Source organism: Sesamum indicum, linkage group LG4, assembly GCF_000512975.1.
Source record: "Sesamum indicum cultivar Zhongzhi No. 13 linkage group LG4, S_indicum_v1.0, whole genome shotgun sequence".
NCBI classification, from domain to species: Eukaryota; Viridiplantae; Streptophyta; class Magnoliopsida; order Lamiales; family Pedaliaceae; genus Sesamum; species Sesamum indicum.
In genome coordinates this window covers 17194120-17214783 of record NC_026148.1, presented here as the reverse complement: position 1 = coordinate 17214783, position 20664 = coordinate 17194120, and the positions used below count along the sequence as shown (strand labels likewise).

The following is a 20664-nucleotide window of genomic DNA, read 5'->3' as shown; positions in this document are numbered from 1 at the left end:
CTAACCTCTTACCCCTTCTCGCTCGCCCGATTTGGTGGCCTTCTCTTTCGCACCACATATACCTTCAACCATTAACACTTTTGAGTTCATTGCATGTTATATTTGTTAACGTTGTCGCCCATATTTTTGTTCTGTGTTCAGAATTTGAAGATTTTTTTTTCCAATCTCTTTTCCTTCAATTTGCTATTTCAACTACGTTCTTACACACTCCATTTTCGTGGTGTACTGTGTTTCCTAAAAATTTTTGATATTCAATATTGTTTTTTTGGTCTTTAGGATGAGGTTTTTCCAAAGAGTTACGTTGGGTTTAATAATTGTACAAGAAATCATTGACGAGCTTGCCGTCGCTATGACTATATTCTCTTATGTTACCAAATACCTTGCCGGTCGAAACCCTAACCGACGTGTACGTGGGCCCTCGAGATACGTGATGAGCACTAGGATACCGGACCAGATTCGCCATCTTCATAGGCTGGTTTTTGTTTCAAATGAATCATGTCTGCGCAATCTTCAGATGCACCGCAACACCTTCGGTCGCTTGTGCTACATACTTTAGTACTCAAGTGGTGTGACCCCGACCAAACACCTAAGCGTAGCCGAGCAGGTAGCTATTTTCCTTAGCATTGTGTCCCATCACAAAAAGAATAGTGTGGTGAAGCATGATTTTATACGTTCCGGCCGCACCATCCACAAACATTTTCACCGTGTGCTTCAAATTAAATTTTTTATCAAATTGAGCTTTATATTTGTGAGACTGATGGATTCTAAATGAAGCACAAAATTATTTTTTAAAAATTTAAAAAATCATTGAACAATTCGTTTCTAAATAATATTTTTATTTATCATGAATATGAAATACTTTAATTAGCTATTCGACCTCTTACAAATCAATGTCAAGTATATACAAAGATATATAAAATATAAAATATAGATAAAGAATCATAATAATGTTTAGGGGTTAATTACACTTAAATCCAATATGAAAATTTATTATTTACACATATCCCATTTTGTTATAATTTGGATGAGAAAGCTGACATTAGATAAAAGAATTACGTAAATTTTTAATTTTGCCACTAATTCAACAATGACATGTAATAAGTTTGTACTTGTAAGGAAAAAAAATTTAATAATATTAACGTTACTTCATATATATATATATATTTATATATATATATATATTTTATTTATCCCTTTATAAGTACAAAAATATATTTGTGAATGTTAAATAAGAGCAAATATTAAAATTTTATATAATATCTTTTGCTAACTTTAATATTTTTTGTTCCAACTCTAATAGAAGGGGGTCAGGTTTAAATAAAATTTTTGTGAAGACTCTAATTTAGGAAATATATATATATATATATATATATATAATTTCATATTTTTAAAGAGGATTTACATTAAGTATATACCCGTATAAAAGAAAATAAAACACAGGTAAATATTACTAATATTACAAAACAAACTATTCCTACATCGATTTCTAAAACAATTGTAAAGAAGTGTTCCTAAATATGCTTAACCGTTCATGAATGTATCGCAACGTAATCTAATTCAAGCACCAAATTGTGTACCAAAAATAATTTCTAAAACAGTTGCAAGAGACTATTCCAAACCAAAAAAAAAAAAAAAAGAATATGCCTAAAAGTATTTCAAATATGAATCACAATACAATCCCAAATACCATTTCAAAATACATCACCAAGTCAAATGCATACCATTCCAAAAATCAGGCATTAGTATTACTATTACCCATCCAAATAAAACCACAATTACAGTATATAACCATTCCAAAATTAGTCCAATGAGTTCCAATTAAATAAATATCTTTTTATATTTGATTTTAAAACATCGCAGTGTGTTACAACATCCGTTCCAGTTTGAAACGGTCTTTCACCAATCGTTCTAAAATATTTGTAACACCGTCTATTACAATAGAAGGTGAACAATTCCAAAATCCAATTCAAATTAATTCCGACAGTTCAAAACCATTCCAAAGCCGGAAAAAAAAAAAAAAACTATTCCTAAACCCGTCCTAAATTTCATTTTTTTTTTGTACTGTAGATATTGTTCAATATAGAAGCACTAAAAACTCAAAATAAAATAATAAAATGAACATATATGAACATTGCACTTTTGGTCTTGATGCTTAAGAATCCTAATTATACAAATCTTCATGATGCATTTCAAGAAGAAAAATTTAGTACTTTTATTCATATATATGTGAATTCAGGAGAGAGAGAGAGAGAGAAAGCGAAAATGGATACTTGCGCGGAATTTTATTAAATATTAGATAAACTTTCAAACATATCAAAAAATTTCAAATTTGATGTATCAAAGAATATGGTTTAGATTTGATGTACTTTAAATTTAATTGAAGTCATTAAACGTGTGATGACGGGAGGAAGAGGTTTAAAAGAAGGGTATTTTTGGTAGTTTGATAAATTAGTATGAGAACTATCTTAATGTACTATAATTTTTTATTTTTTTCCTTTAATTATAAATTGTTAAATTCATTTCCCAGGAAAAAAAATGAAGGTATTATATAAAAATAAATGGCAAGTTATGTAAAAAGTACATAATAACTTTCACATTGGAAGGTTTCTTTTTATGATTAGTATAGATTATATAAACATTTAATATAAAATTATGATATCAGTTTATAAATATTAACAAATGATATATCATTCTCTTTTATAATTTACTACTTTACTAGTAAAAACAAATAATTATATTCTATCTTTTATATTTAATTTTGAATTTTTTATTATTTTTAAATTAAATATTAGGTACCAAGTTAATCCGATCAGGTAATTTTTTTCTACCCGATAACCCATTTTTCAAAATTGGGTTCAGGTCATTCAAAACTCAAAATTTTTAAAGATTACTTGACTCAATCTACCCAAACCATTCGAATTGAGTTGGAATCCGAACAATCCGATCTAACTATAAACATTCCCTTTCTGATTTCTGAAAAAAAAAAAAAAAAAAAAGGGAGATTTCTTCACTATGTTTGCTTTCATTTTTTAGTTATCTCCAAAACGAGTCAAAACATACCCAATGTTTAAATTATTTTAGCATAAATATATACATATACATATATATATAAAAAAGACATGATTTGACAATGAGTATTAATTTTTGTCTCCCAGAACACAACATTAAACATACAATACTTATTTTAAATTATCTCCAAAAATAAATCTAAATACATACATAATGTTTGGATTTATTTTCTGAGTGTTTTATTGTGTTTTGTGGAAATAGAGAGAGAAAAACAAAGATAAACAAGTGTGTGTTAGAGATAGTATGTATGTTTGGATTTGTTTTTGGAGATAATTTAAAATAAATATTATATATTTAATGTTGTGTTTTGAATGACAAAAATTACTATTCATTGTCAAATCATGTCTTTGGAAATAATTTAAAATAAGTATAATATGTTTAATGTTGTATTTTGGGAGACAAAAATTACTATTCATTGTCAAATCATGCCTTTTTTATATATATTTATGTATATATGTGTGTATATATATATGTATATTTTTATGCTAAAACAGTTAAAAACACCTAAATAAGGTGTTTTTGAATGATGGCAAACATTGGGTATGTTTTGACTTGTCTCGGAAATAAGTTGGAAATGAAAACAAACATAGTGATACTATCTCTAACACACACTTATTTATCTTTGTTTTTCTATCTCTATCTTCACAAAATACAATAAAACACTCGAATCCAAATATTATGCTTATGTTTGGAAAGGTGTTGGCATACAGCTATACTAGATTATTGATGAACATATCAAATTAATGGTCGTAGACTTTCTTGGCTTTTAATTTAGTATAATGGAGTTTGCATTCATTGTTTAGTTGAAGAGGACAAGACTAAGAGTGGCAACTTGGTGGGGCTTGAAATTTTGGCATTTATTGATTAGTTGACGACGATAGACGACAAGACTAGCAGCCACAACTTGCCTGGGAGCTAAAGACGACGAGATTAGGATCAACAACTTGGTCGGGCTGGAAACTTATTGTCATGGAATTTGCATTGATCTTTGCATAGTTGAAGACCATGGGACTAGGAACGTCAACTTGGCTGCGATATAAATTCAGGGTATAATGCATATTTATTCCTATGATATTGTAAATGAGCAAATTACTCTATTATGAAAAAAAAAATAGTAATTTCCCCACTTATATTTTTTAAAATGAAGCATAAAATGCTTAATTTTAAAAAATATTGGGGTAAATTGTTGTAGTTTAAAAAATATAAAAAGATAAATTACTATATTTTTTTTTTATAAAAAGAGTAATTTGCACATTTGCAATATCAAAGAGGACCAAATTGCAAAATATGATGGATTTTCCATTCATTGATTAGTTGAAGCTGACGAGAGTAGGAGCAACAATGTGGCCCGGCTAGTCCAAATGCTCGGTTCCAACTCCAAATCACTTTCATTTCACGGGATTAATTTCTAAAAAGGTAGGAGATTCAAATTCTTGAAAAGTTCACAAGAATGTAGCACTGAGGCGAACGGGACTTAGAACTCGTGAGTGGAAGTTACCCATAATCGAATAAGAACCATCTCAGGATTATAGGTAAGGATTGATATATAAGCTTCTCGGAATTCTTACATAATCCTCAAGAATGCCATACTCATCAACTTCAGTACCATTGTTGGAGAAAACCTAACCTCTCTTGATATCATCAAATGGTGCTCACATCTAATTGGAGTACAAAATAATTAGATAATATGAATTAAGAGAATACAAATTAGTGAAATTGAGAGAGTAATTCTTTATTAATTTTTATTTCTTTTGTACAAGTGAGAGAATAAAATTAATATTTCGAGTGTGAAGCTCCAAGTAAAAAAAAATTTCGATAATAGTAAATTTCATTAAGTAAAGAAAAAGTATAGAGTGCACAAATCAAATGGCAATTGAAGTAGGCCATGGTATCCGCCAAACTCTATACAAGGGATGCTATGAGGTAGTTCAACACTAAGTATACGGAGTCTAAGCTCATTAAGAATAATCCGAACAAGGGATACTGCATCGCGAACCAGCTGTTGATACCTCCGTCGATTCTGTTCTTGTCAAATTTGATACACAAGGGATACCAAAAGATTACGATAGGCAGCATTGATAATATGTTTCCCACTCCATCTTCGTGCATCAATCAATACATCAATTGTCCATCCTCTAGTGGTCTAAGAGAAGCAGACCTAACATCGCAACAGTTGAAGACACTGTCTAGCATAAGGGCAACAAAAGAACAGGTGCTGGAAAGTCCCAATGGTGCCACTGAAGCCACGGCCGATCCATGGTAGAGAGCCTCTCATGCAATGCTAACAATAGTATAAAAGTATTCCGGGGGATCTTAAAAGGGCCCATAAGTAGTGAAGACTAGCCTAGTTTTGGGACCGGATGCCGAAAAATATCGTAAACGCTTTTATTGGCAAAGGAACCGCCATCAGGGAAGTAGAATCTCGACCGCCTCTAATTGAAGATAAAAGTCGCATGACATCGAGTATGGAAGCGTTCCTCATCCTTGGCCAGTGCCACTCCCCATCCTGGATGATCACCCGAAGTAAATCATCTCCAAGTAAAAAATTAAAGTCTAGTTTGAAGTATAGTAGAAGTTTGGAACTAGAGTTGGCTTTTGTTGTGGGGAACTCGCAATTTATAGAAAACTCCTCAATTTGTTGGATGAGATCGAATCCTCCATATTCGATGTAGCAGAGAGTTATTAATTTTTAAATGGTTGGATAAGGTTACATCCCTCGACAGTTTATAGGTTAGAGTCCAACAATCCTTGGAATAGATAGAGATGTCATCTTTTGATAAGGATATGTTATTTGAATAACAATGTCTTTTTCAAATTTTGGCAAAGTAATCGAGCACATTCCTTACACGGAATCCTTAGAATTTAGGATTCAAAGATTACTAATATTTATGATATTCCCACAACATGCCACAGGCAAAGAAGAAGTTCTAGCCTAATGTCTACTGGTTCAGTTAAACGTTATGATGTTGGGATGGATATAGCTGGTCCTTCTACAGTTTATACACCTCAAGATTATTACGTGTCTCAACCGCCTCAAGATTATTATATGTCTCAACCGCCTTAAGATGATTGGTTTCAATCGACTCTGTATATGCCAAACCAAACACAAGATTATTCTTCACAAGTACATCTTGACCTTGGTCTTGGTATTTTAATCAAGCATATGCACAAGGATACAATATTTCACCAATTCTATTTACATCGTTTAGTGCATATTGTGACAATGTGGAGTCTAGTTTTGCAACAACATCTAGTCGGTTCGGTGGTGATGAAAATGCGGCGCAAAATGAGCCAGTACAAAATGTGGTGCGAGGAAATAAGAAGACCTCGGCGTCAACGCCACAGACGCAATTGTGGAACAGGACATTTTTTACATTTAAAATTATATACTTTATTGCATTGTTTACAATTGTAAAAAAGAAATATACACTATTACATTTGTACACTTAATTGTAATTTTTTAAATTAATAAAATTTTAATATTATAATTTTTTGGACTATAATATGTTGTCAAAAATTAATTTTATATAATTAATTTATACACAATTTAATTAAACAAAAAAAATAGGCCAAGTCGTGATCTCAAATCACAACTCGACATATTAATATTAACGTATAAAAAAAAATTATATTATTATAATTTTTTTATAATAAAAAATAAACAACCCTTTTATTACCATTACATAAAATTTTTAATTTAATAAATATTATATATAAAAAAATAAATATCATCGACCCAACCCAATTTATTAATTCAAAATCCATTTTAAATTCAACCCAAAACCGACCTGACCCGTCCATTTGCAACCTAATCCATTTCAATTCATTTATTCAAACCTATCTTAAGTCCAACTCATATTGAACCCAACTCAAAACTGACCCGATCCGTCCATTTACGATCCCTAGTGGATACCATCTAAACTACATATAAAGGGCTTATTTCGTGTCTATTAGAGATAAAATTATCTTCTTGGTGCTTATACACGACGGGGCATAGAGGATACTCTACCTAAGTGTAGGGCACTATTTTACTGGGAAAAAAAATAGGGGAATTTATTAAAAAAATGCCAAAAAAAAATTAGTAAAGTAGGGTAAAATTGAAGGTGTTAGAAAAGTAAGTGGCACCGCGGTGATGAACCACGGTGACACATTAAAAAAAAAAAATTTAAAAAATAATGTCACCGTGGTTGGCGACCGCGGTGACATACAGATTTTTTTTTTTTAAGTAAAAAAATGTGGCACCGCGGTGCCACTTACTTTTCTAACACCTTCAATTTTACCCTACTTTACTAATTTATTTTTTTTTTATATTTTTGTAATAAATTCCCCAAAAAAATAACAATAGAAATTATTAATACTTCCATAGAGCTTAACTTTTTTGCACATGAGAATGCCTCCTCGGAGCATACCTCAATTTTATACAATTGAAAAAAGAAACACATTAACGATTGTAGTAAATTGCAGAGAACTCACACATCAAACATATTATATTTGCATTGAAGTAAGCACAACGATCATTAACATCAAACAATCCTCTTCAGATCAACAAAGGAGTTTCTTCAAAATGATCATTCCAACACAATCAAATCAAGGGTTAACGTGAGCATAAGCCTCAAGAGCTTCACCCGTCAGCCGACAAAACCTCAATTCCGGCAAAATCTTCGCTCCCATCCCCTCGTAAAATGTAATGGCGTTCACGTTCCAATCCAGCACCACCCAGTCCACCCTCCCGTAGCCCATCTTTGCCGCCTGCTCCGCTACCGCCCACAAGAGCAGTTTCCCCAGCCCCTTTCTCCTACAATACTCCCTAACAAAAATGTTATCAATATAGAACCCGGGTTTCGCCAGAAACGCGGCGTAGTTAGGAAAAAACAGTACAAACCCGCCAACAGTAACATCTTCGTTAACATCACCAGCGTTGCTTCTGAAGGCTTCTTTTTCGGGGTCGTCATCGATGGGGAGGTCAAGGTGGAGGGATTTGTGCCAAGGTGTAAAATGTGGATTCTCCGATGGGGGAAATGGCAAAGTGGAGAGCTCGAGAAGCAAGACTGTGACGGAAGTGAAGGGAGGAGGCGCGTTCGGGGGGAATAGGGTGGCGGCGAGTGTGGCCGGGGTGGCTTGAAAGAGGTGGGTGAGGCTCTCGAATACAGCCAGCTGGTGGGTGAGCTTGTGAATGTGTGGGACGTCCTCCACGGTGGCAAGGCGGATGCGAGTGAAGAGCTCGTGACCGCAAGGGGTGGGCTCCGAGAGGGGGATGTGGGAGTCGGCCGGCGGCGGCGGTGCTGCAGCTGCCATTGTTCCGGAGTTCTAGGAGAGGTTCCTGAAAGTTGGCAAAACGCGTAGTTCTGCTGTGAAGTTTCTTCGGGTTTCGATGTATCTTCGGCCAAGAACGGATTATTATAAAGACAAATAAATAAATAATTATATTTTCCTAATATCTGTTGACTTTCTAAAATTCTCAACTATCCTGTGCTCTACGGCATCTCTTCAACTTTTAAGCATGTGTTTTTATTGTCCAATTATCCGCATTTTGAAGAGTTATTCAAAATTTAATTATTCACATAAAATAATATATCATGATAGCATATAAAAATATAAAAAGTAATTTTTCTGTTTAAAAAAGTAAGATTGCTTTGACAAATTTATAAATTTAAGAAACTAAATGAGTGTTTGCTCAAGTTTCGAAAATGTGACTCTCTAAAAGTACTTTTAACGTGTTTGGAATTATAATTTTTTGTTGCTAAAATGGCTATAAGAAACATTTTTATACCAAAAGTTAGGGTACTTCTAGCTGTTCTGACATTTTTGTAAATAAATCCAACTTTATTTTTTAATATTTTATTCTCATTATAACAATCTTAATTTAAATTCACAATTTTTATTTTTTTAAATTGCATATTTGTAGTTGATTGATATTTTCTAATAATTTGAATAATTTAACAACAATCAATTTACACTTTTACATATTAAATATTTTCGATTATATATATTTTATTTGCTATATATTTTCTGATTATCTTATTCCTATATTAATAATATATATATATATATTTTTTATGATCATGTAAGTTTAATGGGTGAATATCAATTTACCCCTCTATAATATTAAAAAAGAGCACATTACCTTCTCATGAAAAAAAATATAGCAATTTATCCTCCTATACTTTTTAAATGAAGCAATTTACCTCCTATAACAGGGAGTAAATTGCTTCATTTTAAAAATCATAGGGGGGTAAATTATTGAATTTTAAAAAATATAAGAAGGTAAATCGCTATTTATTTTTTCATAAGGGGGTAATTTGTTCATTTGCATATCACAAGGGGTTGCTTGCATTTTTTCCTAAGTTTAAGTGTTGTGCATGAATCAACAATTATATATGAAAAATATGCATAAAACCCCACTGTGTTTCAAAAAGTCGGCTAAAAAGCCCTTCTATTTTAAAAATAGGCTAAAAGACCCCGTATGTTTTGTAAAACTCAGCAACAAAAACAACAAATACCCCTTCCGTTAGTAATTAACGGAAGATGCATTACACAGGCTCTTTGTGCGTGTGGGGGTATTTTTTAACTATTTTTTATCTTTTTCTTAGGTATTTTTTTACTAAAATATCATTTATTTTTATATTTTTTTATGATTTAAATTAAAATATTAAATTATATTAATTTATTTAATATTAAATATTAAATTATATTACCATATAACCATGACTGAAGGTCATGGAGGATCGAAAAACTCGAAAGAAAATTTAAATCTGGACATAAGGCGGTATGAAGAATCGAACATGTAGGCGGAATGCATAAAAATAAATAAAATAAATTCGACTATATAAGCGGTAAAGAAAACTGGCCATGCAGTATTTAAAATCTTTTTAATTAACTAAAATATATTTTAATTAATAATTAAAATGAATTAAAAATTTAAAAGAAAATGAAAAAACTGCGATTCTCGCCCCTTTTTTTGCCAAAAACTTATTTCTAAGTTTCCAACGCTGTCCAAATCAGTTTTCGATGGCCAGTGATACCGTTCGAATCCTCTCTTAAAGAGGAACATTTTAAAACCTTTAACTTAAATTTTCGTCAATCGGAGAGAGGGCAAACCTAGGTCGGGTCAAAATGGTCAATGGGTCAGCCCGTCAGTTTGGTTGGGTGGGCCTCCAAGTGGGCTTATTAGTTTGGATCTTTTGGGCCACAGAAATATTAACAGTCAAAATTATGCAAAAGTGACAATGCATATTCCAAGTAATACGCACATGTGCCAATGTCTGTTAATGCAACTAGCAGCAGCACAAGACTGGATTTTAACGTAAACTAAAGCAGACTAGGAATAGCAAATGGAAGCAATAATTCTAGCATATCGAAAGAAAAGAGACAACAAAAACAGGCAGGGAAGGCCAAAAATGCACTCCAAAACTCATCTTTCACCAGTACCGAGTCTCTATTCAATGTTCTTCCTATTTTCTTCAAGAGGGAGAACGGCACTATCTGATGCATGCAGGTCAGTTTGGAGTTGGTGTAGCCCTGCACCAGGTTTTCATGGTGCAGCTGCAACGTCGTTTAGAACAGGTTAATTGGGCTGTTCTAGCCTGCACAGAGTGTTGGTGCAGCCGCAGCACTTTCATGTGCAGGTGGTGAAAAAACAAATGCATAGCACCAGAAGTGTAAAAACAGAAGAAAAATTAATCAACCCTGTCTGAGATAGACTTCCAAGAATATTAATCAAATTGCAGTGCCCGCACCATGCCTTCTGATATCAGATTCCATGAAGAGACGAGCCACTCCACTTTCACTATCATTTCATGATATTTCTAAACAGTTAGGGGATTCAAAATCCCAAAAAGTTGACATTAATGTGGCACTGAGGCAAAGGGGAAAAGGGGGGATAAGAGAACGTTCCAAGTTAATTTTTCTCAAATCCTTGTATAGACCCAAAAAATTACAAAACCACAAACTATCAGACTTTATCTTAAGCAATGTGAAGATTTTAATCAACCAAAAGAGGGATACATTTGGGCTAACCGACATGACAAAAGAAAGACAATGTCGAAAATGCACGACTAAATTGAATTACCATAAGAAAATCTTCATGGTAAGAAAGAGCAAGTATATACTATTTATGCAATCACCAAGGACATCTGGCATCATCATAATGTACCAAATATCAGAGAAAATACATTTAGCATCAGAACTCAAGATCAGAAGTTACTCATAGTCGAATAAAAACCAGCTCAGAACTAGAGGTAACAACAGCTAATGTTTTCAGAATTCACAAGGATTCCCTTGTAGCAATGCTAAACAATCTCCTGCAATCCTCAGCAATGCCATAATCATCAACTTCAGTTTTAATCTATCTCAACTTTCAACAATTGAAAAAAGGAAACACATTAACAATTGTAGTAAATTGCAGAGAACTCACACATCAAACAATTTATATTTGCATTGAAGTAAGCGGAACAGTCGTTAATATCAGTGTCAAATTCACAAAACCAACAAGTTTGTATTATAACACTAAATTCAGCAAACAATCCCCTTCGTATTAACGCAACCGCTTCAACCAATTTAATCTTCCCCTCATAACATTCCCGCCAGTTCGATCATCAGAAGCTCCTGAAAATTGATCATTCCAACAAAATCAAATTAAAGGTTAACATGAGCATGAGCCTGAAGGGCTTCGCCAGTCAGTCGACAAATCCTCCATTCTGGCAAAATCTGTGCCCCCATCTGCTCGTAAAACTTAATGGCGTTCACATTCCAGTCCAGCACTACCCACTCCACCCTCCCGTAGCCCATCTTCGCCGCCTGCGCCGCCACCGCCGACAAGAGCATTTTCCCCAGCCCCTTCCTCCTATAGCACTCCCTCACAAAAATGTCCTCGATATAGAACCCGGGTTTCGCCAGGAACGTCGAGTAATTAGGAAAGAACAGCACAAACCCACCAACAATAACATCATCGTTAGCATCACTAGCGTTGCTTCTGAAGGCTTCCTTTTCTGGGTCGTGGATGGGGAGGTCGAGGTGGAGGGATTTGAGCCGAGGTATAAAATGGGGACTCTGGGATGGTGGGAATGGCGAAGTGGAGAGCTCGAGGAGGAAGACTGTGAAGGAAGTGAACGGAGGAGGCGCGTTCGGCGGGAAGAGGGTGGCGGAGAGCGCGGCGGGGGTGGCTTCAAAGAGGTGGGTGAGGCGCTCAAACACGGCCATTTGGTGGATGAGCTTGTGAATGTGGGGGACGTCCTCACGGGTGGCGAGGCGGATGCGCGTGAAGAGAGTTTGTGGGGCGGCGGCGGGCGGCGGGGGCGGCGCTGCAGCTGCCATTGGTTCGAAGTTCTTGGAGAGGTTTCTGGAAGTTGGCAAATGGCGTAGGTCTACTTTGGAGTTTCTTCGGGTTTCGGCCAAGAAAGGATTTATATGATTATAAAAAAGAAATATTTTTTAAAAAGTAATAAATAATTAAGTTAAATCATTTACATTTTAAAATTAAAATTAATCAATACTACTTATGTAAAAAAAATCAATTGAAATTATGTTACTAAAACAAAAAAAAAAAAAGCAATCTCTTAATACTTTTATCTTATTATATATAATATTATGTTATATATATAATTTATTTTTTAAAATTATCCCCTATTGGAGAATTAGGATACGAAAAAAATTAATTTTTAAAGGATTACATATTAATTGTATAATAAAATATGATGTATTTTTAGTAATTTAATATGATTGGAATAAAATTTATTCGAATAGTGTTTTTTTATGTTTTACAATTATATTATTCGTGACTTTTATTTTTTTTTTTTTTTATTTATATTATTCTTTACTTTTATTTTTATTATTTTTTATGAGTGATGGTGACAATAAGCAAGTCTTTCAAAAGAAGTACGATTTTATAATCCGTCACGCTTCTTAATAATTGAGAATTATGGAAGTCACTGGAACCAACTAGTTTTTGGGTAATTATTGCAACAAAGGACTACCCATAAAACATTCTTTTCCTCACATAAAGAATTCATTTTGTTGTCATTCTTAGTTTTAATTTTCAATACTTTTAGATAATAATTTGTTTTTGTATTGATTTTGGTTGAAAAATAAAAATATTTTTGGATTAGAAAGTGTTGTGATGTGTTTCTTATGAATAAATGTGATATGTTTGAAATTAAAATATTTGATTGTAATTTTTTATACGAAAAGATGTGATCGAACAAGTGTATTTTAGGAAAAAATTCAGTGTTGTCCATGTGATTTTATGCTCATGTCGATTGTGAACCGTTCGTCTGCACACGTTTAACAATTGGTAGCTTAAATGAGTATAAATTCACATGGGCAGCTTCACCAAACCCTATATTTGGATAAAATAATTTGCGATAGTTGAAATAATGCAATTAAAATACATAAAAAAATTTTATAGTTGAAATTAATATATATTCACAATTTGCAAAATTTATATATTTATAAATATTAGTATAACATTGATGTAATTATCATCTTACATTGTTGAACAACATGGATTAATCGGGCCATCAAAATTCATATCAGACCATTAGATATGATAAAACATACAAAAAAATATGTTTGGTAAAGTTTTAGACTTATTAGATATACGGATGTCGAGATATCGTACTCGAAACATAAGAGTAATCATTCAAGACGATGTATCTTTGAATCAGACCATGTGATTTTAAATCATACCGTCTGACATGATCTAATGGATACAGTCTTGTATATATTTAATTTCGTATAAATCGGGTGCTCAAATTTTAAGATATCATAATTATTGATTAAACTTTTTAATCTCATTATATATATAATAAAATAATAATTAGAATTGTTCAACCATCATCATCATGATCATTATTATTATTATTATTATTATGATTTTTAGATTAATTCATAGAAATTACTAAATTTTGACATAAATTTATAAATAATAAAAAATCATAAGTGAATTACTTGTCAATTTAAAAAATGTATAACGTAATACAAATATATATTAAAATATAACATAAAGTTTATATATATCATATTAAATAATAATTTTAAATATAAAAAATATTATAATTTACTAAGTTGTTGATTAAATTTATTTTTGTATAAAGATTAAATGTATAAATAAAAGTACCATAATTTATTATTATCCAAAATAAAATGTATGATATTAATTAATAATAATAATATATGGTCAATTTTGATTATAAAATTGATCAAATATTAAATATAAAATTAAATATATAAAAAAATTTAAAAATAAAAATATATAAAATAAAATAAAAAAAAATATTCACCAGATCGAACAGTTATAACTGAGCTCAAGTCGAACTCAAAAGCCTGACTCATCTGCCACCCCTAAACTAGGGACTAGCCATCAAATCATTCTAACAAGAAAGTTGCCTCACATTTGTGTGCGAGAGGGAGGGTACAGTGTAAAAGCATTCCCACTTTTGGGAGAAGGAGCAAGAGATGCCCTTAGCTAAAAGCTCACTACTTTAAGGATGAAATTAGTTCTCTCCTCCGGCTGAATGATGCCCAAGAAATATACTCAGTCCAAAGCAAAAGCCCAACTCACCTGGAGGTTCAACTTGCACAAGAGGTGGGAATTTCTTGAATACGTGAAGCGGTCACCTAGGGATCCAAAGAAAGAATGGGCTATGATTAAAGCACATCGGGATGGCTTGGTACTGCTTTGGCAGCCAGGGTGTCCATCCCTCGGTGTGATTAGGGGATTTTATACTCTAGGGGAAAGAATACGAGTGCAAACAAGCTTCAGGAATGAATTTTCAGATATTATGATTTATTCAAGTTCAAATCAAAGTTTTCCTTACCAAACAACAATTTTTCACACCTAATTCTAATTGCACCTTATATTTTTTTTTTATAAAAAATTGTGTATTTTTAAAATATAAATACTCACATCATCTATTTATTTTTAGAAAAAAGTTATACATCATATAACCAGCTCTATACCGTCAAAGTTTGCATCTCAGCTCACGGCCATTCCTCCTTTACTGGGAGAGGAGTCTCTTTGCCACCCTGGTGACATTTTCTTCTGTAAAACCATACTTCTTGAATGTATCCAAATGTGCTCCACTAGCTCCAAACTCCTCCACGCCAAGAACCACACCTTCAGGCCCGACGTATTCCCTCCACCCGATCGGGGAGCCTGCTTCCACGCTAACACGTCTCGGCACGCCAGGAGGCAACACCTCCTCTTTGTATTCCGCCGGTTGCTGGTCGAAAAGCCTCCAACACACAAGTGAAACTACCCTCACTCTTCTCCCTTCTTTCCTCAACACACTGGCGCTGCCTTCACATAGGCACAGCTCGGAGCCGGTACCAATCAATATGATCTCCGGCAAATTTGGCCCAGAGTTGTCGCTCACGATATAACCACCTCTTGCTACTGCATCCGCAGATGTTCCCTCCACGTGCGCCAAGACCTTTTGCCTTGACAGTGCAATCACGCTTGGCACGGTTCGGTTGGCGACAGCCACTTTATAGACTCCCGAGGTCTCATTGCCATCTGCCGGTCGGAAAAGTAACAAGCGGGGGATGGCCCGAAGTCCAACAAGATGCTCAACGGGTTGGTGGGTTGGCCCATCTTCGCCTAAACCGATTGAATCATGGGTCATGATGTAGATGACTCCAGCATGACTTAGAGCAGATAGTCTAATGGAGTTTTTCATGTAGTCGGAGAATACGAGGAAAGTTGCTGCAAATGGGATCAAACCACCACCGTGTAATGCAATGCCATTCGAAATTCCAGCCATAGCGTGTTCGCGAACTCCATACCTAATGTTCCGGCCCCCAGGAGATGCCGGTTGCTGAAAGTCTCCATAGTCGTGTAAGTACACTTTGTTGGAGGAAGCAAGATCTGCACTTCCACCTATCAAACCCGGAAGCACTTTGGCAAGCTGGTTGAGACACTTCTCAGAGTATCCTCGGGTGGCATCGAGAGGGTCGGATGTAGACCATGTCTGGAAAAATCGGAAAACAAATATCATTTTTGCAACATCATGCATGTGAAAAAACAATGTAACTATGAACTACATTATCAATTGGAAACTTAACCCTTGCCCTATCCCGGGAAAACAGCAAGATTTGCAGATGACAATTGGAAAGCACTATCTAATTTCTCGCTTGGAAGTGACATGCATAGATAGCCAAGTAATAGTCTTTTCTTACAGAATTTTTTGTAGCAGGATTCATTGGCATCAAACTTGATATATGTCCCATGTGATCGTCTGCTATTTTCTAACTACTAGACGGATATTAGCAACAGACAATAAACAAATTTTCAATCTAATGGCAAATTATATGCATACGTTACCGGTAATGAATTTTCCCAGCCTGGAAGCATTCCATTGTAAAGGAGAGACTTAAATTCTACAGCCTCTTGCGGGTACTTGCTTTGATAATAATACAATTTGGAGCACCAATCCCTCTCTAATTCTTCACCATGATCTGCTTGCACTTGCATTTCCCTGGAAATGCATGCTGAAAGTTTTACAACCTTGGGATACTTAGATAGTAAAGGAGCTAAATTCATTATATATGCAATAATATATATACCTGTACACCATAGGAATGACATAAAATGGCTCTCGATTGTCCCATTTAACCTTTTGTTTCATTTGCTTCTCATCATCTTCGTCAAATATTCCATGATGAGCTTTTGACGTCCCTTCCTTCTTCGACAATTTGCCTATGCGCGTCTTTACCTGACATTCATGTTTTTTTTTTTTTTTTGTTTTATCATCATGGAAAAATAAATGTAAAGCAAGCGATATTCTTTTGGTAGTGAAATTTGAACCCGAGCCCTCGTGTTTGGGCCGACTCTAATACCATATTGAAAGTCCACTTTATCTAAATTCTAAAAGGTTAAGTTATTAGATAGAAGCATCAATCAATATTTAATATCTTTAATCCCATTCTTCTTCTGCGGGCAACTAATAAGTGAGAAATAAGAGACAAAGGAGCCATATATACCCGGATAAAAGTTGGTCTTTCGGTCTCTCTATAAGCAGCCAAAACTGCGCTCTTGAACGATCTCATATTGCTATGATTGTCATCCACCGTTATTGTATTCCAACCCAATGCCTTAAATTGCAACGAGATATCCTCAGTAAATGCAAGGTCAGTGGAACCATCAATTGTATTACGATTATCATCATAAATCAATGTGAGCTTATTGAGCTTCCAATGTGCCGCTAAAGATGCGGCTTCATGCGATATGCCCTCCATAGCACATCCATCGCCCATAATGCAATATCTGTATCAAAGAATAACCGGCCATAATCGAGAAAATCATCATTATATTGGATCAAATAAATAAGACTTTTTTATGCTCACGTGCGATGATCTACGACGGAAACGTCAGGTTTGTTGAACCTAGCGGCTAAGTGGGCTTCGGCTAGAGCAAGGCCGACTGCATTGGCTACACCTTGTCCAAGAGGTCCTGGTGATTACCAAAACAAGTATATCAAATGCACAGTCATTAAAAAATATAATAGAGTTCGAGCACACTTGGAGAGCACAAAGTTTGATTCCCAAGCCCGGGAAAGACAACCTTAATTCACTATTCGATTTTTCTCTAGTCTACATATTTGTCTTTTCCTAGGAAATATGGCATTTTATGTTTCCTCAAAATTGTGGATTTCTTTCAGGGAAAAGTATTATTTTAGTCCGCTAAGTCTGCCTAATTTTAATTTTAGTCCGATAACTATGTCCATTTTTGTTTAGGTCCGGTAATTTACGAAATTGCTTACTTTTAGTCCTCTAACATATTTTCGGACAATTTTACCCCTATGCAACTTTTGAAAGGCATTTTAGTCCATATGCACTCATAGGGGTAAAATTGTCCGAAAATCTGCCAGATGACTAAAAGTAAGCAATTTCGTAAGTTACTGGACCTAAACAAAAATGGACATAGTTATCGGACTAAAATTAAAATTAGACATACTTAACGGACTAAAATAATACTTTTCCCTTTCTTTCATAAAGTATCTAATTCCTCCAAATTACGTTCAAGGAAGTCTATTGATGATCAATATATTTTAAATTAGTACCTGTTGTGACTTCAATGCCGTCTGTCACTGTATTCTCTGGGTGGCCCGGAGTCCTACTGCCAAGCTTACACAACCGTTTGAGGTCTTCAATCTGATTAAATTAATAAATTTGTGACAGAAAAGTTCATGGAACCAAGACGACGGAAGTTAAACTGATGTGGATTGTCCCACTGTTTCAATTTTCTTTCTAAGATTCAAAGGAACAACGTATAGTCAACAAAATCAATACAGACGCCAAGCTATTTAGATTATGCCTATCGTATGTCACAAACCAGCTCCACAAATTCTTGGCTAAATTGAATTATGCACAAGAACTCTAAGTTTCCAATTTCGGAGAGTTCAAGCAACAAAACCAGCCACTATAAAGACTATGTATTCATGTTCATGTGTTTTTTGGGACAACGTAACTCTATTATTAGCAACTCTTATTTTGCCAAAGTGCAAGTTCATTGACCTTCTACTGCGAATGATAACTGTTCCACTATGAAAATTTTCTTTCTTGCTTTCTTTATCCTTCCCCCCCTTACAAATTGCATAACCAACAACCAAACAAAAATCATAACTCAAATTTTTCAAGAACTGGAGTATTGCAAAAGTGCAGGACAAATTCTAATATGAAACACAAAAATGCAGTACTAGAAATGAAATATTTAGTGGTCTGGATATAAATTGCTCTTACATAAATAATAACTCTATTACTTTTTTACTATGATAAAATTTTCTTGCACAATTTTACTAGATGATCACCCACAACTTTATAAAACTAGAGCAGCCGTAAAAAGAAAGAACAAAGACATAAATTCCGAGTACCTGAACAGATTGGAATCCAGCAAGATGCAGGCAAACATACTGAAGCAAACACCCATGGCCAGCGCTCAAAACAAACCTGTCCCTGTTAAACCACCTGGGATTCCTGGGATTGTACTTGAGCACATGCCTGTACAAGAAAACCCCGATTTCAGCCATCCCCAGGGCCATTCCAGGGTGGCCCGCTTTCGCCTTTTGGACAGAATCAAGAATCAGCATCCTGAGGTTGTCTGCACAGCGCCTGTCGACAAGTTCCTGGAATTTCTCATCGGAAACGTCGAATTCCAGGGCGGAGGACTCATTGGGGTACGCGTTTTGGAGCTCGTCTTTCCAGGAGAGCTTGTGGTTGGGGTCTTTTAAGAGAGGGTTTGTGGTGGTGGTTTTCGGGAGGCTGTTTCTGCATGTGAAGGGTTTACTGGTTTTGTGCAGGCGAGTGGGTGGTTTTGGAGGAAGGTGTGGGGGGTATATTGGGTTCAGGAGAAGGGAAGAGATTGCCATGCTGATCTCTGTGTTGTGTGTGTGCGCGCGCGCGCGTTGGGGGGAGTTGACAAGAAGAGGTGTAGGAGCAGTACGTGTTGGAAGGAGGGCTGGCCGATTGAGGAAGAGAAGCTGGCCTGGAAGTAGAAAGGTGTACGTGGCTTCAGAAGAGAAGAAGGATGATGTAAATAAATGGTTTATAGAGTTTGGGTGTTTGACTAGAGCTTGTTTGGAATTTTTTGGTTGTAAATTTTATTTTTAAAATTTTTTTAATCTGGATTAAATTTGTTTAGATTTAAATTAATTATACAATAAATATAGTATACTTGTTATGTGATTAATACATAATTTTAAAAAAATAATCAATCACATTAATATATACACTTATTATATAATTAATTTAATTGAATCAAATATGATTAATCTCAAATCTAATACTAATTTGGACGTCAGAGTGTAAACGTCTTTTTTGCAGGTCTCCCTTCAGGATTCGCATTTGTTTCAGCTCAAGTTTTAAATAATGGTTCATATTTATTAGACCCGTGCGTTTTTGCACGCACCAAAATAATTTATAAAAAAATAAAATTAAATTATTATTTTTTAAATAAACTTTCAATAAAAATTCAAAGTCACAAAAAATAAAGTTTATGGATAATTTTTGTGAAAGGGAGGATAAATGAAAACTTGTACGAGACAAGTAAAAAAGGTATTTTTATCTTATTAATACTAAATTATTTGTTTAGCAGAATTTTTGATTTTTTTCATACATGAATAAGCTATAAGTATATTTCGGGTGCAAAATGTATTTAATTTTTAGTTAATGATAAATTTAAAAATTATTAATTAATAATTTATGTCAATTATATATCAAGCAACATAGAACAACTAGAATAGACAGCCAAATTATACACCAGTTGTGGACGAAACACACAACCCACAGTTTATATTTTAAATTTCCAGGAGAGTACTAAATTAATCAATGAAGACAGAAAAATAAAACTTCATAAGCAACAAAACAAGAGAGTGGTTGATGTGCCTTTAGACAATATTCAAAGAATGTCAGGTCCACCAGTAACCATCCCACCAACCCAAACAAAAAGTGTATTTCAAGTGTCTATGGATAATATTTTTTTTTTTTTTTAGATTCTCAGTTTCTAAAATGGGTTTTAATTAGTTTTGATTATCCTAAGAAGTTGATCAAGCACTAAAATCATATCCATAAATTTTCGATCAGAAGTGAGCCGTTCTTACCAAT

At 34.1% G+C, this 20664-nt stretch overlaps 3 protein-coding genes across 4 annotated transcripts; all 3 read right to left on the bottom strand.

Annotated features, from left to right (window-relative positions):
- Window positions 7518-8437, bottom strand: LOC105161321 (probable acetyltransferase NATA1-like). Of its 2 annotated transcripts, XM_011078967.2 has the most exons (2): window positions 7952-8437; window positions 7518-7864 (listed from the first exon to the last, which is right to left on the bottom strand). In XM_011078967.2, exons 1-2 carry the CDS (start codon window positions 8362-8364, stop codon window positions 7657-7659), a joined length of 621 nt encoding a protein of 206 aa, XP_011077269.1. In that variant the 5' UTR covers window positions 8365-8437; the 3' UTR covers window positions 7518-7656. The 2 variants fall into 2 exon arrangements, with proteins under 2 accessions (XP_011077269.1, XP_011077268.1); XM_011078966.2 differs by having other exon boundaries at window positions 7518-8437.
- LOC105161319 (probable acetyltransferase NATA1-like) lies at window positions 11484-12446 on the bottom strand. Its single transcript, XM_011078965.2, has one exon. It carries the CDS (start codon window positions 12379-12381, stop codon window positions 11704-11706), a length of 678 nt encoding a protein of 225 aa, XP_011077267.1. The 5' UTR covers window positions 12382-12446; the 3' UTR covers window positions 11484-11703.
- LOC105161318 (transketolase, chloroplastic-like) lies at window positions 14918-19578 on the bottom strand. The gene is made up of 7 exons (XM_011078964.2): window positions 18936-19578; window positions 18126-18216; window positions 17410-17515; window positions 17047-17329; window positions 16630-16778; window positions 16388-16541; window positions 14918-16034 (listed from the first exon to the last, which is right to left on the bottom strand). The coding sequence occupies exons 1-7, from the start codon at window positions 19428-19430 to the stop codon at window positions 15063-15065; spliced, it is 2250 nt and encodes a 749-aa protein (XP_011077266.1). The 5' UTR covers window positions 19431-19578; the 3' UTR covers window positions 14918-15062.

Coding starts and splice junctions, on each gene's coding strand:
- LOC105161319 (XM_011078965.2), bottom strand. CDS start 12,381: ATGGCAGCTGCAGCGCCGCCCCCGCCGCCCGCCGCCGCCCCACAAACT.
- LOC105161318 (XM_011078964.2), bottom strand. CDS start 19,430: ATGGCAATCTCTTCCCTTCTCCTGAACCCAATATACCCCCCACACCTT. Junction 18,217..18,935: donor CTGGATTCCAATCTGTTCAG/GTACTCGGAATT, acceptor TAATTTAATCAG/ATTGAAGACCTCAAACGGTT. Junction 16,779..17,046: donor AAAGACCAACTTTTATCCGG/GTATATATGGCT, acceptor CATGAATGTCAG/GTAAAGACGCGCATAGGCAA.
- LOC105161321 (XM_011078966.2), bottom strand. CDS start 8,364: ATGGCAGCTGCAGCACCGCCGCCGCCGGCCGACTCCCACATCCCCCTC.